Source organism: Rhinopithecus roxellana, chromosome 2 (assembly GCF_007565055.1).
Source record: "Rhinopithecus roxellana isolate Shanxi Qingling chromosome 2, ASM756505v1, whole genome shotgun sequence".
In the NCBI taxonomy this organism is placed as follows: domain Eukaryota; kingdom Metazoa; phylum Chordata; class Mammalia; order Primates; family Cercopithecidae; genus Rhinopithecus; species Rhinopithecus roxellana.
The window spans coordinates 418,613-437,771 of NC_044550.1; the positions used below are offsets into that span (position 1 = coordinate 418,613).

Consider the following 19,159-nt stretch of genomic DNA (forward strand, 5'->3'; position numbering starts at 1 on the left):
CTGAAGTGTAATGAGCAATATGGTCAGAGGCGTTAGCAAGGACTGATAACTGGAGTTTAGGTTTAGTCTAAGTGTCAGTGGAAGACTTTGGAGGAAGTGGCGTGTGATGACATAATTAAGAGAGTACTGCCACTGCCCTGTGGACCAGGGACTTGTTGCCATCACTAACTTGTTTTCTTTTCTGCATCCCTATTAGACTGTAACATCCTTGAAGACAGGGCCCAAGGCATCTTTGACATTACACATCTAACATGTACCCGGTGTGTTGCAGGCACTCAGTCAATGTAGGTTCAGTCAAATGAACTAAGCAGGAGTAAAGACATGATTAATGGTTTAACCTTTAATTACATTATCCATTGCAAGATGCCTCCCAAAGCACATTAGACTACTTGCTAATATTAAATGATCCTGGCATTATTTTTAATGAAGTAAACAAAAAGCTCATATTTTCTAATGTTGGAGTCGTCTGTAGGAATACACATACAGAAGCTCAAATAAGAAAACCTATGTAGTCCTCTCCTCCATATAGTTTAAAAGTCACTGGCTGCTTATTATCTGAATCTTCCAATACTGTACACCATTAGACTTGCTTTTTTTTTTTTTCTGTTTAATAAGTGGAAAAGGGCATTAAAAATAAAACCCAAAGCCCAAAAACCCAACCCAAATAACTTACTCTCCGGTTGCAGACACATTGCTGACTTGGGGTACATGAGCACTGCAGAAAAGAAGCAAAGAGAAAGAAAGTCAGGTTAGATGAAAGATCAGAGATGATGAACCAAACATCTGAAGCGGATCACAGGCTGAAAGAAATTAGCTCATTCCCAAGTGATCCTCAAAACAATGTTTAACCATCCAATGAAAGATGCTCATTTTTCGCTTGTTTCTAGAAATGGAGATGGCCCGGCTTCCTTATAACAGTGGCTTTTTCTCCTTTTAAAAGATGTCCATGGCAGACAATTCTATAAATTTGGAGAACCATCTCTTAGCTGTCAACCTATTGCCACAGCAGCCCTAGTTCAAGGTCTTTTCATTTTCCTAAAATGTCAGTTGTGGCCAAGTGACTTCCTGCCACCTACTTCACCTATTTCTATCTTTCCCCAGCCCAAATCTATTCCCTTCCTTCTCCTCTTAGGCCAGGAAACAGAACATCTTTCTAAAACTCTGCCCTCAACAGGCAGAGGGCAGTGGGGACCACAGGGATAGAGAACAAGGAACCAATGTTGTTTTCTATATGACTATTTCTAAACCATATTTTCGAAGCCACATTTTTTTCCTAAGTTTCTCAGGATGGAAAGCATCTCAAGCTCTGTAATGTGTCAGCTTAACATCTAATTTATAATGTTTTTGTTGAGCACTTACAAACTTTCATGACTTTCCCATTTTTTCTAAAGCCTGAATTCTTTTAAAAGTATTGAGAAGTGGTCAACACAAAGTAGAATGATAAAATTACAAAACACTATCAGGTTAGCAAGCTTTGGAACTTTCCCCCTCATGCTTGCACTTATGTTCACATAACCACAATGAGTGTTGAGGGTGGCAGTTATACAATTATATAATTGTATTAACACATTACATTCTCACAACCTGCCCTCTAGTGTTTAGTTGGCTTTTGAATCAAGATTTAAAAGTGTCTGTCCTTTAAAAAAAGAGGTTAAATATTGAGCAGATTTGAGACAATCTTTAGTCGTGTCAAACTATTTTTCTACCTAATAGTTCTAATAGTTCTTTTCCTTCTTGGTAGAAGACATTCAAAGAAAATCAAAGTTGTTAAGGACCAATATTGATAGTTGTCTTTCAATTACTCCAAACATTCTAATTTATACGGTATAATTTTCAACATATGAATATGTTGCTTGGGAATCATCTGTCAGGTTTTTCTCCCATGTAAGTGTATATCTCATCTCTTTCAATGTAGAATCTCAAAGCCTCAAGGCATTGTATAATATTTCTCATTTTCTTTCATCACACTCCCTCCCACTACCACCACCATCATGTCTTCCATACTACTCATTATCCCAGAGGTGATCAAAAAATGTTTACCCAAGACTATTTTCTTTAGTTAAAGCTGTAGTTCTTTGTTATGGCCACAGACCATGGCTGAAACCCAGAAAAACCACATAAAATCATGTGATTAGGTAAAAGGGAAGCTGATTCAAGTAAGTATTAAATAATTAAGAAGATAAATAAATAAATACAAACACCTAAGACTTACTGAGTACTTACTATGTTCCAGACACTGTGCTAAGTACTTTTTACATAGTTTTTTTTTTCACTTATTATTTACAACAACCCTATGAAGAGGTACTACTGTTTTCAGATGAAGAGGGTAGAAAGGTTAAATAACTTACCCACAGCCATAGAGCCAAGAAATAGGATGAGCTGGGATTTGAACCAAGAAAAGTTTTAGCTCAGAGTCTAAGCTCTTAATCACTCCACTAGCTTGTCTTTCAATCTGTTACTCACTACAGTCATCTCTGGATATGGAGGCCTGCCTGGCCTTAGGTATTTTACTTTGCTTTTAATTACAACAATTTCTCTTCTGCCTTACAATGCCTGTTATTCATAGTGGTTCCCAGGCTACATAACCAACAATAAACCCCTTTCTGCTTTCTGTCTTTAACTGGAACAAGCAGTTCTTGCTTTTGCTACTTTGTGGCTCACCCTCTGTAAATTCAACACTATATAATTAACTCCTATACTCCACTTCTCAGTACAGTTACACAACCTTGGTTTTGAGAGCAGGGACCCATGTGAGTAATGACTCGGGGAAAACTCAGAAGAGAGTAAAGAATGTGGATCTGCTAGATGCTAAAAAACATTCCAAAGACATGTCATTAGCTTGTTAGTCCCCTATGCCATCTCAGAATGAAGACATGTATTTCCTTTCATCCTTTCTACATCGTTTTGAACTGTCTTCTTTTTGACTATTAAAGCAGATCCTGATGTTTTGACGTTCATTTTCTATGAAGGGAGAGTGAAGAAAGAAAGGCAAAAAAGAAAAAGACAAGGAAACAACAAACAAGATGAGGGTCTGAGATTTCTAACTCTTTAAATAAGTGCTTCTTCATTCTTAATGTGCATAGGAAATCACCTTGGCACTTGTTAATACAGACTGTGATTCAGCAGGTCTAGGTCTTGGGAAGGGGAAGCTGAGACTGCATTTCTAATACACTCCTCAGTGATTCTAATACTGTTGGTTTGTGGAAGACACTGAGTGGCAGAAGCTCTATATCCTTGCAACCAAAATTCTTTAAAACTTCGATTACTTAAATATCCCAATAATGATTTTTAAATACTGTAATCTTTTTTTTTAATTTTTTTTATTATACTTTAAGTTCTAGGGTACATGTGCATAACGTGCAGGTTTGTTACATATATATACTTGTGCCATGTTGGTGTGCTGCACCCATTAACTCGTCAGCACCCATCAACTCGTCATTTACATCAGGTATAACTCCCAATGCAATCCCTCCCCCCTCCCCCCTGTAATCTAAGTAATGAAGGTATGATACAGAAAACTCATGTTAACCTCAGTGAATAAAAGTCAACACATTGAAATTTCTCCAACAGCTTAGAGAAAAATGACCTGAACCATCTAAATCAGTTGTAGAGCACATTTCTCAGAATACAAAAGTAAACAAATAAATCAATAATAAAACAAAGTAATTAAATCATATTCATATTTTTGCTAGTATATTTATTTTAGGACAGTTTTAGAATAAAGTGTGATGTTCTTAATAGTCCTCTGGAATTTCTGGTATATTTAACTAGTCTATAATTTCAGGTTCTTTTAATAGAATTCCTATAAATAAAGTATTATGAGAAGATATTTTCCATTGGTAATCAGAAAAGAAAGTTCTGGTCTTGGCTCTGCAGTTGATTAGACAAAATCACTGGCAGGTTGTTGGTTAGCTTGGCTGCATTGGGTTGGATTCTTCACACAGAAAATGAAAAGTCTGGCTAGTGATCTCTGTGGTTTCTTTTACCTCTAAAAGAAACCTCAAAAAATTGTTCTATCTCAGGTTCAAGCTTACTGCCTAAAGTTTAAATCATTACAAAAGGTTATGACTGCATATTTAGTTTTATGACATAGTATCAGATAAATTTATGGTTTATTAGTTACCAAAATAACTTTGGTATTTAGTTCAGGTATCCACCGTCATAGTTCCTGTGGGATGTACTTAACAATTCACCCTTAACAAAATTTTAAAGAATATTTAACAACAGCAATAGAGATTTCTTCCATAACTAAGATACTGACAAAAAAGCAATAAGCATTTAAACAATAAGCAAATAAGGCAAAGTGAAAGATAAAGAAATTTCCTTCTTCATCTGCATGTAGCTTGCTTTTTATCTTCTGCGGAGAGCTAATAATGAATTTTTCTTTCTCAGAGTCCTTGACTGATTTGCTAAGAAAATTTCTTACTTATGCATTATAAACAGTTGGATATGGAAGCGTTCATTTCCTAATGTTGACAAAGCAAGTATTTAAAATGGAAAGAAAGATGCTCACTCATATGCAGATCCCAGTTCTATGGCCAAATTCAAACCTAAGCCTACTGTTAGTGATGATGCAACTGAATATTCTATTGGTATGGTCATTTAAAATAGATTCTAAGCCTACTTTGAAATATAGTCTATGACATATTGAAATATCTTTAGTCTTTATTTTTATTAGCAAAACCCAAACTATATTTCCTTAAGCCAATTATGCTCAGCAATATTAGTCTCTAAAATTTGCATGTGATAAGATGCACAGATGCCTGTTGACAAGTGATTCTTTAATTAAATCTCTTGATTTGAAATAAAAAAGCATACATTTCAAAAGAGGTTTCAAATTTACAAAATGGAGACATCTTGAAAAGCATGTGTTTTCTTTTCTGTGTGTTCTCTTATTTCAGTATGTTCTCCTCTATGGCATATAAAATCCTGCCTGTAAAATATTACCGTTTTATTAGGAAACATGAGGTCCAACAAAATTATCAGTTTCTCTAAGATATAATATTTAAATTTACTCTATTTTTCTAATAGAGCAAGGATTAAAAAGACAATTATGAGATGTTTGCTTAAATAAATCTAAGGATAAATCTCATGTAACAATCATCAAAATAGCCTAAAATTTTTAATTTGTCAATTTAACAAAGTATAGTATTTTCAGTATCATCTTAAAATACTGTAAGTTGATATGCAGCATCAACATTGTACATATATAACAACACACATATTTGTTATTGTGTAACAGCTTTCTAAATTAAATTTTGTTCATAATTTTAGTGCATTCTTCACAGTGTCCTACATTAAAACAATTCAATCCTCGATATTTATTCCTTTTGCTTTAACCTCTAGCTATGATTATCATATGCAGAACTTTATCGGAACATTTGTAGGTATTTAAACTCTGATGAAAGTTGCATGATCACAAACATTTTGGGTAGCCTCAAATTTTGGTTTAAAATTGAATACTGTGCATAATATACTAGAATAAAAATTGAAAACATACTACATGGATATAACTCAAAAAGAGGAAAATATTTGTCCTCATACCTTCTCTAATTCAAATTTCCTATTCTTTTAAATAGTCTGATTTGAAGAAAAAAATTACTCTTCACAGCTATATCTTAATACTATATAAAATTTATTCTAACAAATCAAATGTAACCCATCAAAATGTCAGAATACTCATCTTTTATACAGCTTCTTTTGACAATTATTGATGTTTTCAATTTCATATATTTAGTATGTTTTAGCATAAAAAGAAATTGGAAGTTTTTTTAGTTTTTACACTAAGGTCTATATTAACAAAATTATAAAATGCAGTGCATAATTCACTTACATACTGTATCTCTTTTCCATTTTACAGAAAATTGAAGATCAGAGAAGTATCTAATTTAAGTTTACACAGCTCCATTCTATCTATGTAGTCCGGCTTCAGAGCATGTCCTCAATTCTCTGAATAATCTTTATTCTCAAATAATGCTACTATTTACATAAATCTGTGGCTATACCTTTAGTTATTTCATTAGAATTAGGTTACTAAAAGTGTTTTTCTTTTTTTATTTAAATAGATTTTTTCTTTTTCTCCAAATTTATATAATGCAGAAAATTTTTATTTCTTCTAGGTTTTCATGTTTATTAGTTTCAAATTGCACGAAGTGTTCTCTAATCTTTTAAAAAAGTATTATAACCCTTACAGTAAACTTAAATTATGATTATTAGTATCATCTCTCATTTTTTTAAGCTTATCAAGAATTTTGTATCTTGTAATTTTCATTTTTACTCTCAAAGAACCAGCTCCTGAACTCAAATATCAGTTCTGCTTGTTTTCTGTTTTCTTTTATTATTAATGAATTCTTTTAGGTTTCAAAGAGATTGCTTTTTCTTCCTTTCTATAACTTCTTATTCTGAATGTGTGGCTGATTTATCTTCAATCTTGTGTTAGGTTACCTCTTTAAAAAGTTTAGACTTTATTCCACAAATTTTGATATATACTTTTTCTTTATTTTCTTAACAATATGCACTTGAGATTCTTATTTACTCTTTGAGTTATCCCCTTCCTCCTGTCCCCTTACAAGAGTTTTCACTGGTTTATTGAAATTTTTTTTTGTCATTAATTACAGTGTGGTCAGAAATTGTTGGCTATCAAAATTTCTACTCTTTAAGAACTTTTAAAGATAGCTGAATACTGTTTATAAAGCAGCAGAAATGCTTGATTGAGCTCTATTTGTACTATGCAAAGTTTCACATATGTATATAGGTGCTCATTTATTTGAAATTTTATTAATTTTACAAAATTCTCAATGCTATATATCCTATAAATTTTGTTATGGACATATAGTTACATGCATAAGTCCTATATTTCAAATGTGTTTACTTGTTTATCCTTGATAATATAAGAATTTAAATTTATATGATTTGATAATACTGTAAATCTAGATAATAAAGTAAGTCCAGTTTATCTTTTCTAACAAATTTGGCCTTCAACTTCAGTTGTCTGTTCACATTTATCAGATATATGTTTATCTTTTTATCATTGACCTTTCTGTGCCACTTTGTTTTAGGTATAACTCTTTTGCAAACAGTATAGTTCAACTAGAGTTTTTTTTTTTTTTTTTTTTAGTATTTTAGCTTTTCTTAAAGATTTTAATCCATTTACATTTATTGTCATAGCTGATAGATTTGTTCTAGTATTGTTTTTGCTTTATGCTTTCTAATTTGGGAACTTGTTTTTCCTTTGGTTGCTGCCATTGCTCTTCTCTTTTGAAGGCATCTTGAATACAGGAATCCTATGCAAAATTCTACTATGGTTGCTTTTCATGCCCATATTTCTCTCATTATTAAAAATATGGCAAAACCACAATTACTTTCACACCAACCTAATAAAACAAGAAAAGAAGCAAAAAAACCTCTTGACACCTGCTTCTATTTTCCTGTTTATGTAAGACAAGAAATTTATAGCTTCATTACTTTCTTTGCCCTTCCACCAATGCTAATAATCAGATCTCTACCTCATACTAATTGTTTTTTAAATTTATCTCTCACTTAGCTGGGCATACCCTATACTTGTACTTTTACAAATATGTCTTCATTCGAATTATAGTTTTCAGATGGCTTTTCAATCTCTGACTTTCACATCTAACATTATTATTCTGACAGTTCTGTGGTTTTTCTTTTTAGACAGTGTCTTGCTCTGTCACCCAGGCTGGAGGGAGTACAGTGGCGTCATCATAGTTCACTGAAATCTCAAACTCCTAGGCTCAAGCAATCCTCTTACTTTGGCCTCAAAAGAAACTCGTGTACATCAAGACATCTGGCCAATTTATTTATTTTCTTATAGAGACAGAACCTTGCTATGTTGCCCAGGTTGGTCTCAGACTCCTTTGTTTCAAGAGATCCTCCCACTCTGGCCTCCAAAAGTGCTGGGATTACAGGACAGAGCTACTGTGTACAGGCTGTCATGTAGTTTTTATCTTTATCCTGTTCCTTTTTATTCCAGAAGGGCTTCTCCAGTTTCTCTTTCATCATGTATTTGACTGATTTTTAATCATTTCTGTTTCTTTACTGCCTTCAACATAGTTTTTAAAGTCTCTTCTAAAACATTTCTAGGGTTGTTTTTCCCTCCTCATTTCAGCTGTTCTTTCTGTATCCCCAGTCTTTCAATTCTAAGCCTACTCCACTTTAATGGCTTCCTACTAATGTTTCAGAAAGGTTTATGTCCTTGAGCATTTTTTGAGAAGATTAACAATATTACTTCTCAAGTTTTCATCTGAATTTTATAAAACTCAATTCTCTAGATTCTGTTTTTATGCTGAGTCATCGAGGCAAATCATCCTTTCCCCTAGTTTGTCATTTCTCTTCATAGGTCCCAAATTCTTTCTTTGTGCTTAGTGGTTCTTGAGGTGGAACAATCAATCTAGGTAGAACCATTTCCAACAACCTGGGTAGGTAGACTGTTCTTAGCTTATATAATTGTCTACCTGGCTGTGAGCAGATGGCTCCTCCTGGATTTAGATTTGAAGAGCCAGTATCTGAATCTGCCCTAGAATAATCTATAATAACTACTTAGGTAGACTTGCTTTTTGGTTCCATTTTATGATTATGCTGGAGAATCAGAAACAAATTTGTGGTTTGTTTTGGGGTACTGTACACTTGAAAGCACATATGAAAATCCAATAATCTTCTTGCCTTTATCCCTTTCTCAAATGCTTTTGCTAGGTGACTGAGCATCCCAGGAGAATCCCTTTCCTCCCCATTGTTTTGTACGCTGAGTATTCTTGTCTGAATGGATATTAAAGTATAAAAGCTGATGAGGGCAGAGAGGTGAAAAACAGTAACACAACTCGGCTCTAGATGGTTCAGAAAATAAGTTTCTGCTCAGTTGAGGAAATGTCACCAACTTTTCTGGTTAGTGCAATAGACAGTAGAAGAAAGCAAAGTCAGTTTTTCCTCCCTTCCTTTTCTCTTTGTGGCTATCTGTATTGTTCAGATGGCAGAACATGAAGTCTGCAAGGTAAAAATATGTTTCTCTGCCCACCCCATAGATGATGTGACCTTTGACGTGGCTTTTGTTTTTATCATTGCTACAGAGCTGTCTCTAGGGTTTGTATTTTATATTATCATGGATATTAAATAGAAAGCTGGGAGTACTGTATCAAGCAAAGGCAGTCTGCTACCTGTTTAAACTAGATTCTTAAATTTTATTAAAATCTGAAGTTCTACAAAGGGAAGCCCACAGGGAGGCAGGGAAACTGAGGAATGAAGTAACAAGAGATCTAGGCAGAATGGAAAGGTGTAATTTTCTACAAGTGAATTATTCTTTATCATGCTGAGGTAAAAGATATGAAGAAAATCATTTAAAATGTATATAATTTATCTTTCTAAATTATATAGCTCTAACATATGCTTAATATTTCATTAACATTGTTAGAATTAAACCTAGAATCTATACTTACATCTAACTATGCAAAAAAAAAAAAAAAATGACTAGTGATTCTCAGATCAAGAACTCAATAATGAGTCTTAAAAACTGTATGACAAACATTAGTAAACTTTGTAGCCATTCCTCAATTATACTGTTGGTCTGGTTCTGTGTAAGCACCTAGCCCAAGCAGAGACTTAGAATCCTGACCAATGGGACACAAACATCTTTAAGAAATCCACATACTTCATAACTATAAGGATGGTTATTATTAAAAAACAAAATAACAAGCATTGACAAAAATATGGACAAATTGGAACTGTGTACTGTACTTGTGGAAATGTAAAATGATGTAGCTGCTAGCTAGGGTAGTAAATAGTATGGAAGTTCCTCAACAAATTAAACGTAGAACTACCATACGCTCCAACAATTCCACTTTTTCTTTTTTTTAAGACAGAGTCTTGCTCTGTCACCAGGCTGGAGTGCAGTGACACAATCTCGGCTCACTGCAACCTCCGCCTTCCAGGTTCAAGTGATTCCCCTGCCTTAGCCTCCTGAGTAGCTGGGACTACAGGCATGCACCACCATGCACGGCTAATTTTTTGTATTTTAGTAGAGACTGGGTTCCACCGTGTTGTCCAGGATGGTCTTGATCTACTGACCTCGTGATCCACCGGCCTCGGCCTCTCAAAGTGCTGGGATTACAGTCATGAGCCACTGTGCCTGGCCCCAACAATTCCACTTCTGAGTATATACCCAACAGAAATGAAAGCAAGGACTTGGACAGATATTTGTACATCCATGTTCATAGCAGCATTATTCACAATGCCCAAAAGATGGAAGCAACCTAAGTGTCTATTGACAGGTGAAAAGATAAACAAAACGTAGCATATACATAGATGGAAATATTATTCAGCCTTCAAAAGGAAGAAAGTTCTGACACATGCTACAACGTGGATGGACCCTGAGGTATGCTAAGTAAAATATGCTGGTCACAAAAGGACAAAGACTGTAAGATCCCACTTATATGAGGTACCTGGAGTAGTCAAATTCTTAAAGACAGAGAGTGAAATGGTGGTTGCCAGGGGATAAGGAAAGAAGGAAATGAAAAATTAGTGTTTAGTGAGTACAGAATTTAGTTTTACAAGATACAAAGAGTTCTGAAGATGGATGGTGATGACAGTTGTGTAACAATGAGAATGTACTTAATGCCACTGAACTGTACATTTAAAAATGGCTAAGATGGCAACCTTTGTTTATATTTTACCATAATAAAAAAACCAAAACCAAAACAACAGAGCTCCACAGGTAGAGGGATGTGCCCCCTCAGTTTAGAAACACTACTCTGGCCAAGCGTGGTGGCTCGTGCCTGTAATCCCAGCACTTTGGGAGGCCGAGGCGGGCGGATCACTTGAGGTCAGAGTTTGAGACCAGCCTAGCCAACATAGTGAAACCCCCTCTCTATTAAAACTACAAAAATTAGCTGGGCTTAGTGGTGGATGCCTGTAATCCCAGCTACTGTGGAGGCTGAGGCAGGAGAATCGCTTGAACCCAGGAGATGGAGGTTGCAGTGAGCCGAGATCATGCCACTATACTCCAGCCTGGGTGACAGAGTGAGACTCCATCTCAAAAAAAAAAAAAAAAAGGAAACACTATTATAATAAAAAAGAAAACAAATATTTTTGATAAGTAGTTGTGTTTAAAGACATCCAGATACCTAGCTGACTTTATCATGTTGCTAAAAAAGTAGATACTTAAATAAATAGCTTGCTTGTTTGTTCTACTTCTTAGTCAGTAGCCTAAAACAGGCTTTTGAATAAATGTAATGTCTGGTATGCTACACTTCTCCAAAGCTCTCCCATGTGATAATGAAGGATTTTTACCTTAAAATATTCATTTAGAAAACATACAATATGCTTCTTAAGGAGAAAAACAAACTATTAAAAGTTAAAGCTAATGAACCATAATACAAAAAAAAAAAAAATCACAAATATACAAATTCTAGCATAAGTTGTTTGGAAAGCAATTCCTCAGAAAAACTATCTAAAAATGCTTTAGAAAGAAGTTTTCTACATATCAGGATAGGAGTGGTATGGTATAATATTCAGATCCCATCTAAAAGGTAATATTTTAATTTGAATTTAGCCAAAGTCATTTCTCTCTAACATAAATGTACAGTTATGATACTGAAAAATCGATAGTTCCTAGGCTCCAGCAATTAAAAATTAACCAAATTAGAAGCAGTAAGTCTGTCTGCAAAACAGCTAACTTAGAAATAAATCCATCTGATGCACCTTCAGGAAAATTAGAAAACAGACAAAATACTGAAGCTGACCTTAATCCAAACCTGCTAAATTAATAATTTAGCCTCAGTTTGCACTGTGAGTATTAAAACTTGGGCTGATATTTTTAAAGATGGTCAATTCCAGGACTTTCATGGAGCACTAAATGAGAAAAGGAAAAGAGAGGAAGATCAGTGCACCTGCTAGAAGACAGGCGTTAGCTAAGCAAGGACCAAGTTTCAGATGCCAGGTGAGCTAGTTAGAGCCCAATGAACAAAACTGGTATATAGCCCCTGAAGCATATATCCTAAGATTTTGATAAAGCACATTAAACACAGGTTCTAGGCATGCAAGTTATATGTATAATCCAGGAATTTGTAAAGAAGGAGTTCAAGGATAGAAGTCTGATGAAATGGGATAAGGATGGGATCTGATCCTGCTCATAGGAGCATGAAAGTGGTGTAGGGGAGGTGAGAGCTGGTAGAGATGAGGAGAAACAGCAAGTGGAGATGCAGAACCCGAGTCTTAGTGGAAACCAAACACCGAAATCCAAACGCAGGCTTGGAGACACTGAAAACTCAGGCAAACAGAAGTAGAGCGGCAACAGATCCTAGACAGATCTGACTGGAGGCCGGGTAAAAGAATGCAGACAATAAAAGGTTGAACATGGCACAGAAGAACACCACCACCAAGTTGTTTTGATGTTCAGCTGAGCAACTGAGGTAGGGGCCCTGTTGTTTGGGATTCCAGCCTAGAATATAAAAGAGAACAGGGTATGAACATCCTGGCCAAGAACGTTCTCTACCTTAAGTTTGCAGGTCATGTTTATTATGTTGTAGTCTTACTAAGGGTTTGGCATAATCTATTCTTCCCTTTCATTTCCCTAATCATTTCAACTGGGCTGGTAATCCCTAATAAGCGTCTGGGGAACAATGACACCTACTGTTTGAGCTCCTATAACTGCAATTAACTTGCTACATGGAATGGTGGCAGGTGTAGATTGATAGCTACTGTTTCCTTCCTTTGCAAAAAACAACAAATGGCTCTGTGGTGAGTTAAGTTGGAGAAGTACTGAAATTAGAGATGACAGAGTTGTTATCACAGAAGATATTCGATTTAGAATAAAAATATGACTGTGTGTCTATTTACAACAGCCCTACCTTATTACAGAAAGGACTGAAGGTAACTGAAATATATGGTAGACTAACATGTGATTCAGGCATGACTGTTCAATGAGAATATCACATTACAGAACTGAAATTCCATAAGGTGATAACAAGAGCAACATAATGGCTGAAACGGCCTCTCTGGTTCCCTGTTCCTGCATCCCTTTCTTCTCCCCTAGCCACAGCAAGGTCCTGGGACCTCCACTAGTGTGCACTGTGGCCTCTTCACATGCTCTCCATCTGTATCCTCTATCCCAGACACAGACTCTGTCCTGTTATATACAATCCATCTCTTCTCCACTCCACTAGCAGGATCACTATGTGACCTCCTGTTCCCGAGTGCCGCTATGGGTCATCTACCCTCCTTCCTTTGAGACTGGAGGTCTGCTCTGCTCTCATCTTCTGTCTGTTCGGATCTGCACTCTCTGAAGACTGTCCACTCACAGACTTGTAGCCACTGAGTTTTGCTGTTCCACCTCTTTATGCTGGAACTTTCAGAATTAACCACCAAACTGAATATCCCACTGCTGACCAGCTTTCCCAGCCCTATCCCCTCCAGGGCTGCTTGTGGCTGGATCTACTTCCAGTGAGTTCCCCTCTCAGCAGATGTGTCTTATGTCTTGATTGGGCCTACTTCTAAAATTCTAATTTCAGGCTAAATAATTACTATTTTTGCATTTGTGAAATAGTTCTGCTTGGTTTAAATCTCCATCATATGAAAAGAACACCTGCTGGTAACTTTTCCTTTTTCTACCATAAATGTGGGCCAGTGTGCATATTCATTCCCTTTTTCCCCCTAATTTTATCATATTTTAGTTTCTACGACTCAACATTGAAAAAAATCAAGTAGCTTCTATTAAGAGTTCGGTAAATATATTATTGATTTTCTTTTACTCTATTTTCTTGTACTTTCATTCTGCAAGAACAGGACGTCCAGAGAAATAAGTTTTCATTAGTTGGCATGATCCAGTGCTAAAGTCTCCTATACTATGTAAAACTGAATTTCCATTAATATATAACAAGCATTTGCTGATATTACTGTGTGTATTTATATAATGAATACCAGACTCACTACGTGCTCAGCAACATCCTCATGTGTCCACAGGAATTGCATAGTTGAGATAGCCTATGAACCAGAGTATGCTGATTTGGTTGGCAGGAAACCAGGATGAAAAAAATGGACCATGTTGTCTCATACTGAAACCTCAAATGTTCCCTCTCTTGCCATAAAGTGATTATGCAATACGCTGCAAGTCACTAAAGGGTAAACACTACTAAAAAGCAGTTACTTGGCTAAGCCTGAAGTCCTATGACACATTTCTGAAGTACTAGTGGTTGAATTATAGCCTAAATCCATTCTGGGACTATTTCAACAAGTCAGATTCAAAAATAAATAAATAAACAAATTCTGTATTGCATATCCTGACATTTCTTTTAAAAAACAGTAGACTTCAGGCCGGGCATGGTGGCTCATGCCTGTAATCCCAGCACTTAGGGAGGCTGAGGCGAGTGGAACACGAGGTCAGGAGTTCAAGACCAGCCTGGCCAAGATGGTGAAACCTTGTCTCTACTAAAAATACAAAAATTAGCCAGGCATGGTGGCGGGTGCCTGTAATCCCAGCTACTCGGGAGGCTGAGACAGAGAATTGCTTAAACCCAGGAGGCGGAGGTTGCAGTGAGTTGAGATCCTGCAACTGCAATCCAGCCTGGGCAACAAAGTGAGACTCTGTCAAAAATAAATAAAATAAAATAAAATAAAATAAATAAAATAAAATAAATAAAATAAAATAAAATAAATAAAAAGCAGACTTCAGGAAAGATTCAAAAAACAAACATCAGCATTATTTTACATGCTTATATACTTTTCAAATATATTTTCTAAGCCTTTGAAGTGGGTAGGTAGTAAGAAAAGAAATGCAATAAGGAAACTTGATTCTAGGCTATATCTCAGATGACTCACTCGGAAAACCCTGTCAGTACAGCATTCATTCACCAGACAGAAGTGATCTTGAATTCTGTTAACATACCTGCTTTAACAGTTGTTACTCTGGGTTTATAAGCTTTAGAAAATCATCTTCAATCCTATAAACTTGCTGAATATTTAGTTTCCTTCTCTGCTATGACATAGAAAATGATGTAACCCAACCCAAGGCTTTGTCTGTGAGTGGGTCTTGTACCTATTGGCCCCCACTAACCTATGCATATGTATACGTATAAAATGGAGATTTTTAACTTTGCTTACAGCCTAATCATCGGGCAGATTTTAAATTAAAATGATCACCTTGGCACTTTCAAATTTAAAACAAAATACCTTATTTTAGTTGTTTGAACTATATTATACATTTTAAAAATATATTTCTTGAACCAAAGGGAAAAATACAGTAAGGTAAAGAGCTCCAGCAAGCTTAGTCTGGCCACAGTAATGAATGTTCTATTGAAAGGGATTAAAATGAGCAAATAAACCCAAAGAAGCCTTAACCCTCCTTTATTCCCTGTAGTAGACCAACAAAAATCAAATAAATACCTCAAATAGAAAGGTGAAATAGGTCTTTCATCTTCCTGCGAACTAAAAGGAAAATAAATTTTGAATTAATATAATGTCTGTTAATATGACATGTCAATTTTACTAAAAATGTTCTACCGGTCAAAAATGTTGATTTAGCACATTAAAGCCAATCTCATGATGGAGTAAGGTTAGTAAAACACGATCTACCTCGGACCTAGCCAAAGTCAATTACTTCTTGTCAGGATACCATCAAGTGAGGCTTCTTTCAAGATGAGCTAAGACAAAAGTAATTCACATCACATTTTCCAGAGGAAGCTTTTTACTGCCTTATTCTAGGGGCCCAACTCAAATATTCATATATTACACATAAACCCTTAAAACAATTACATACTAATTTATCTCAACAAAGCTGATTGCAGCTCATTAACATGATGATGAAAATAAGAAACAACCAACAAAACTTTCCTGTTAAGAACGAGCCACTTCAGGAATGATTCCCTAGCAATGAAGAGCACATCAGTAAACAGCACCACACTCACGGGCTCTTTGTCCTTCTGTAGTTACTCTACTAAGTATTAACTAGTGTGTATAACATGAAAGGACATAAATGAAATCATTAACAAGTTTAAGTTCCTCAAACAACACAGACAAAATATCAAGCTTAATACACTGAAAGTTATTTTTTTTTTTTAAGAGACATGGTCTCACTCTGTTGGCCAGGCTAGAGTGCAGTGGTACGATCACGGTTCATAGCAGCCACAAACTCCCAGGCTCAAGCGATCCTCCCACGTCAGCCTCTGGGGTATCTGGGACCACAGGCACGTGCTACCATGCCAGGCTAATTTTTTATTTTTTTTTTGTAGAGACGGAGTCTAACTACGTTGCCCAAGCTGGTCTTGAACTCCTGGGCTCAAGCGATCCTCCCGCCTCACCCTCCCAAAGTGCTGGGATTGCAAACATGAGCCACCATGCCTGGCCTAGAAATTTAATTTTTAAAATGTAAAATATTTGTTGTATTTTCTTTTCCTTTCTTTAGCATGTTTTATTTTTCCTAATAAATGATCTCAAAGTATAGAATGAATCCCTCTGCCTTGCTGTCCACTGGAGTGATCTTTGAACTTTTTAAATTATGCACTCATAAAACTTGCTTTTCAGTAGCCACTCCCCTCAAATATATAACTGATTAAATATATATATTATGTACATCATTAAACAGATAAAAGTAGAAAGATAAGGTATTAAATAAAATGAAAAAGAAGGTCTAATATTTTCTTTTGTACCCCTAGGGTTCCTCTTGGATATCACCTGGGGTGTATACCACCTTATAGCATCTGGGAAAGCAACTAATTAACTGTAGCATTCTCTTTCTCTCTCTTTTTGCTTAATTTTCTTAAGCATCATTCATGAAGAGAGAAAAGTCTGCTTCGACTGATAGTATTAAACTTGCAGTCAATAAACTCTTATCACAGAGTTATACTGTAAAACACACATAAGCAAACAAAATCCTGTCCTGAAAGTTGAATAGGCCTTAACATTTTAGAAGGAATATGGAACATAAAATGTGACACATTGTTTTTCATTCTCTCATGATTTGGATTCCCAATTTCAAAACTGATCAGCTGTTCTAATGCCCATGTTGCCAAATATCTTAATGTTTATAACTAATGGTGTTAACTCTTCCCAGGTGAGAGGTAAGTGATGGGCTGTAATGTGGATGGGCTGAGGGCAAAGCTTGTAGAATTAGGTTGCAGGGTTGAAGAGTTAGCGGGGACAACACCTGGACATTTCCCAGGTGTTGTTATAGGCAACCACCTGAAACAGTGGTATTATAGGAGGTGACTACTTTTAAGTCAACCTGACAGAAGTCACTTACACATTTGACTTCCAAACATTCCTAGAAAACACTAAACAAAACAATTATAAAAATGTTAGAACTGGGTTTCCTGATCAAGAAATTGATCATTATGCCAAAGAAACACTATGCCAAAAAACAAAACAAAACAAAAAAACAAAAAAAAAAAACCACCTACCATTAAAAACCTATAATGATTTTGTTATTCCAGGAAAGGCCTCCATATTTTGTAAAATGAGTACTACATACTTTCTTTGCCCAGAACAGATCCTTTACTCTAACATGTAGCAAACTGAAGGAAAATTATCATGGTTACTGTAACATTCTTTGATGTACACTCAATTAGCAATATGCTTGGTTTTCTTAAGTGCTTTTGAGAGATGATTTAAATGGTTCAGGGCTCTGAACACAGCTGTTCATGTGTCTTAGCTATTTGTGTGTGTCTGTGTGCTAAATTTCTTTGCAGCAAACAGAAGTGATACTTTTTTCCTTTTATCTCCGTCACAAATTTCACATCAATTATGACTGCGGGCCAGATCCTACCACAGGTCCTATATTAATTACCTCAATTAGATCCTCACAAAACTTCCCTGGTACTGGCTTCTTGCTTCTTCTTTAATTCAGGTGGGAAAAGCAGTCTCAGAGTGAGTACATAACTCATTCAGATGATGCAGCTAGTCATGTGTAAACTACTGTGTTACATGTTAGTTCATTTTTCTTATTGTTTTCCCTTCATTTTTAACCTATCAAAGTACGGCGAGATGACTAGGTTAGTAAAGAAAATGCATTCGATGGCCAGTCTGCATTCCAGCAGCCACAACAAGATCTCGTGGACTTGATAAGCTCCTTGTCATGCTTCTGATTATGGCAACTCTATATCACCTTAGTCAAAGTCTATTCGTAATGCATTATGCCTGACAGCACTTATAAGGTGATTAATTTATTAAAGTGTACTGGCGCGATGTCAAGAATGTCTCTTGATGGAAACACAAGACTTTAATCATAAGCAAATATTTTATCTGGCCTGCATTTGCACAAAGTAAATTCATCAATGAAAGACAAAATAAGAAATTTTTAATTTGGCTATGCCCCTGAATTTTGACCAGTTTTTGTTCTAAAAAAGAAAATGTAAGCACTGAAATTTAAGTAAAATAAAGCAGAGTATTACATTTAGTCAATAATCAGCAGTACACAGTGGAGTAATCCATGCACACTACCTGAGAAAAACAATATAATTTGGAAAGAAAATGAGGATAAATAAATCAATTTTTATTTTAAAAGCATATTTTTCTTTTCCCTTTCCTAAAAGTACCCTTTTCTGGGATTTAGTAATATAATCTAAACAAAGGCATAAATTTTGAGACAACTAAATCATTGATTTCAAATTGATTACGCCAACTCATTTTAGAAATAAATGTAATGCATTGATTTTGAAGGCAATTTTAAAGAAAAATGGCCACGGACAATTCTTCCAAATAAAATCAAGAAAATAAACTTCTCCACAAAATGTACAAACCAGAATGCACAACATTTGAAAAAATTACCATTTTTATATAGTTGTATGAAGATATTGTACTATTACTACAGGCTCCAAAACATCTTTAACAAAGATTATTTACACCTATTCCCGTTTTTGTGTCAATCTGTCATGATCAATGATACTAAAGGATTTTGCCTAAATTCTAAATTGAGTATAATTTGTCATAATTTTTTCCTAAATATGAAATTGAGAATTGATTCACTTTTAATTTTTAAAAATAAGCAAATGTTCTGTGAATGAAGAAGGAAGTGTATGTCATGAAATTAAGCCAATGACAAATTGAAACAACTTAGAATTCATTTGATTTCCTCCTTGGTTACCAGTAACAACTCCGTGTTTTAATTATTTCCTATTTGCTGACTCTCAATAACGGCCAAGCTTAAGCAGCCAATTATAAG

At 35.3% G+C, this 19,159-nt stretch overlaps 1 protein-coding gene across 11 annotated transcripts in view; it reads right to left on the reverse strand.

The window, feature by feature from the left end:
• FAM13A (family with sequence similarity 13 member A) overlaps nucleotides 1-19,159 on the reverse strand; it is a 405,569-nt gene that overhangs the window by 63,937 nt on the left and 322,473 nt on the right. For 10 of the 11 annotated variants that reach the window (XM_030914589.1, XM_030914582.1, XM_030914592.1 and 7 more), the window contains 2 exons: nucleotides 15,388-15,429; nucleotides 674-715 (listed from right to left, as the gene is read on the reverse strand). In XM_030914589.1, coding sequence (XP_030770449.1) covers nucleotides 674-715; nucleotides 15,388-15,429 — 84 coding nt within the window. The remainder of the gene's footprint in view (nucleotides 1-673; nucleotides 716-15,387; nucleotides 15,430-19,159) is intronic. The other variant, XM_010356894.1, reaches the window with a different exon arrangement.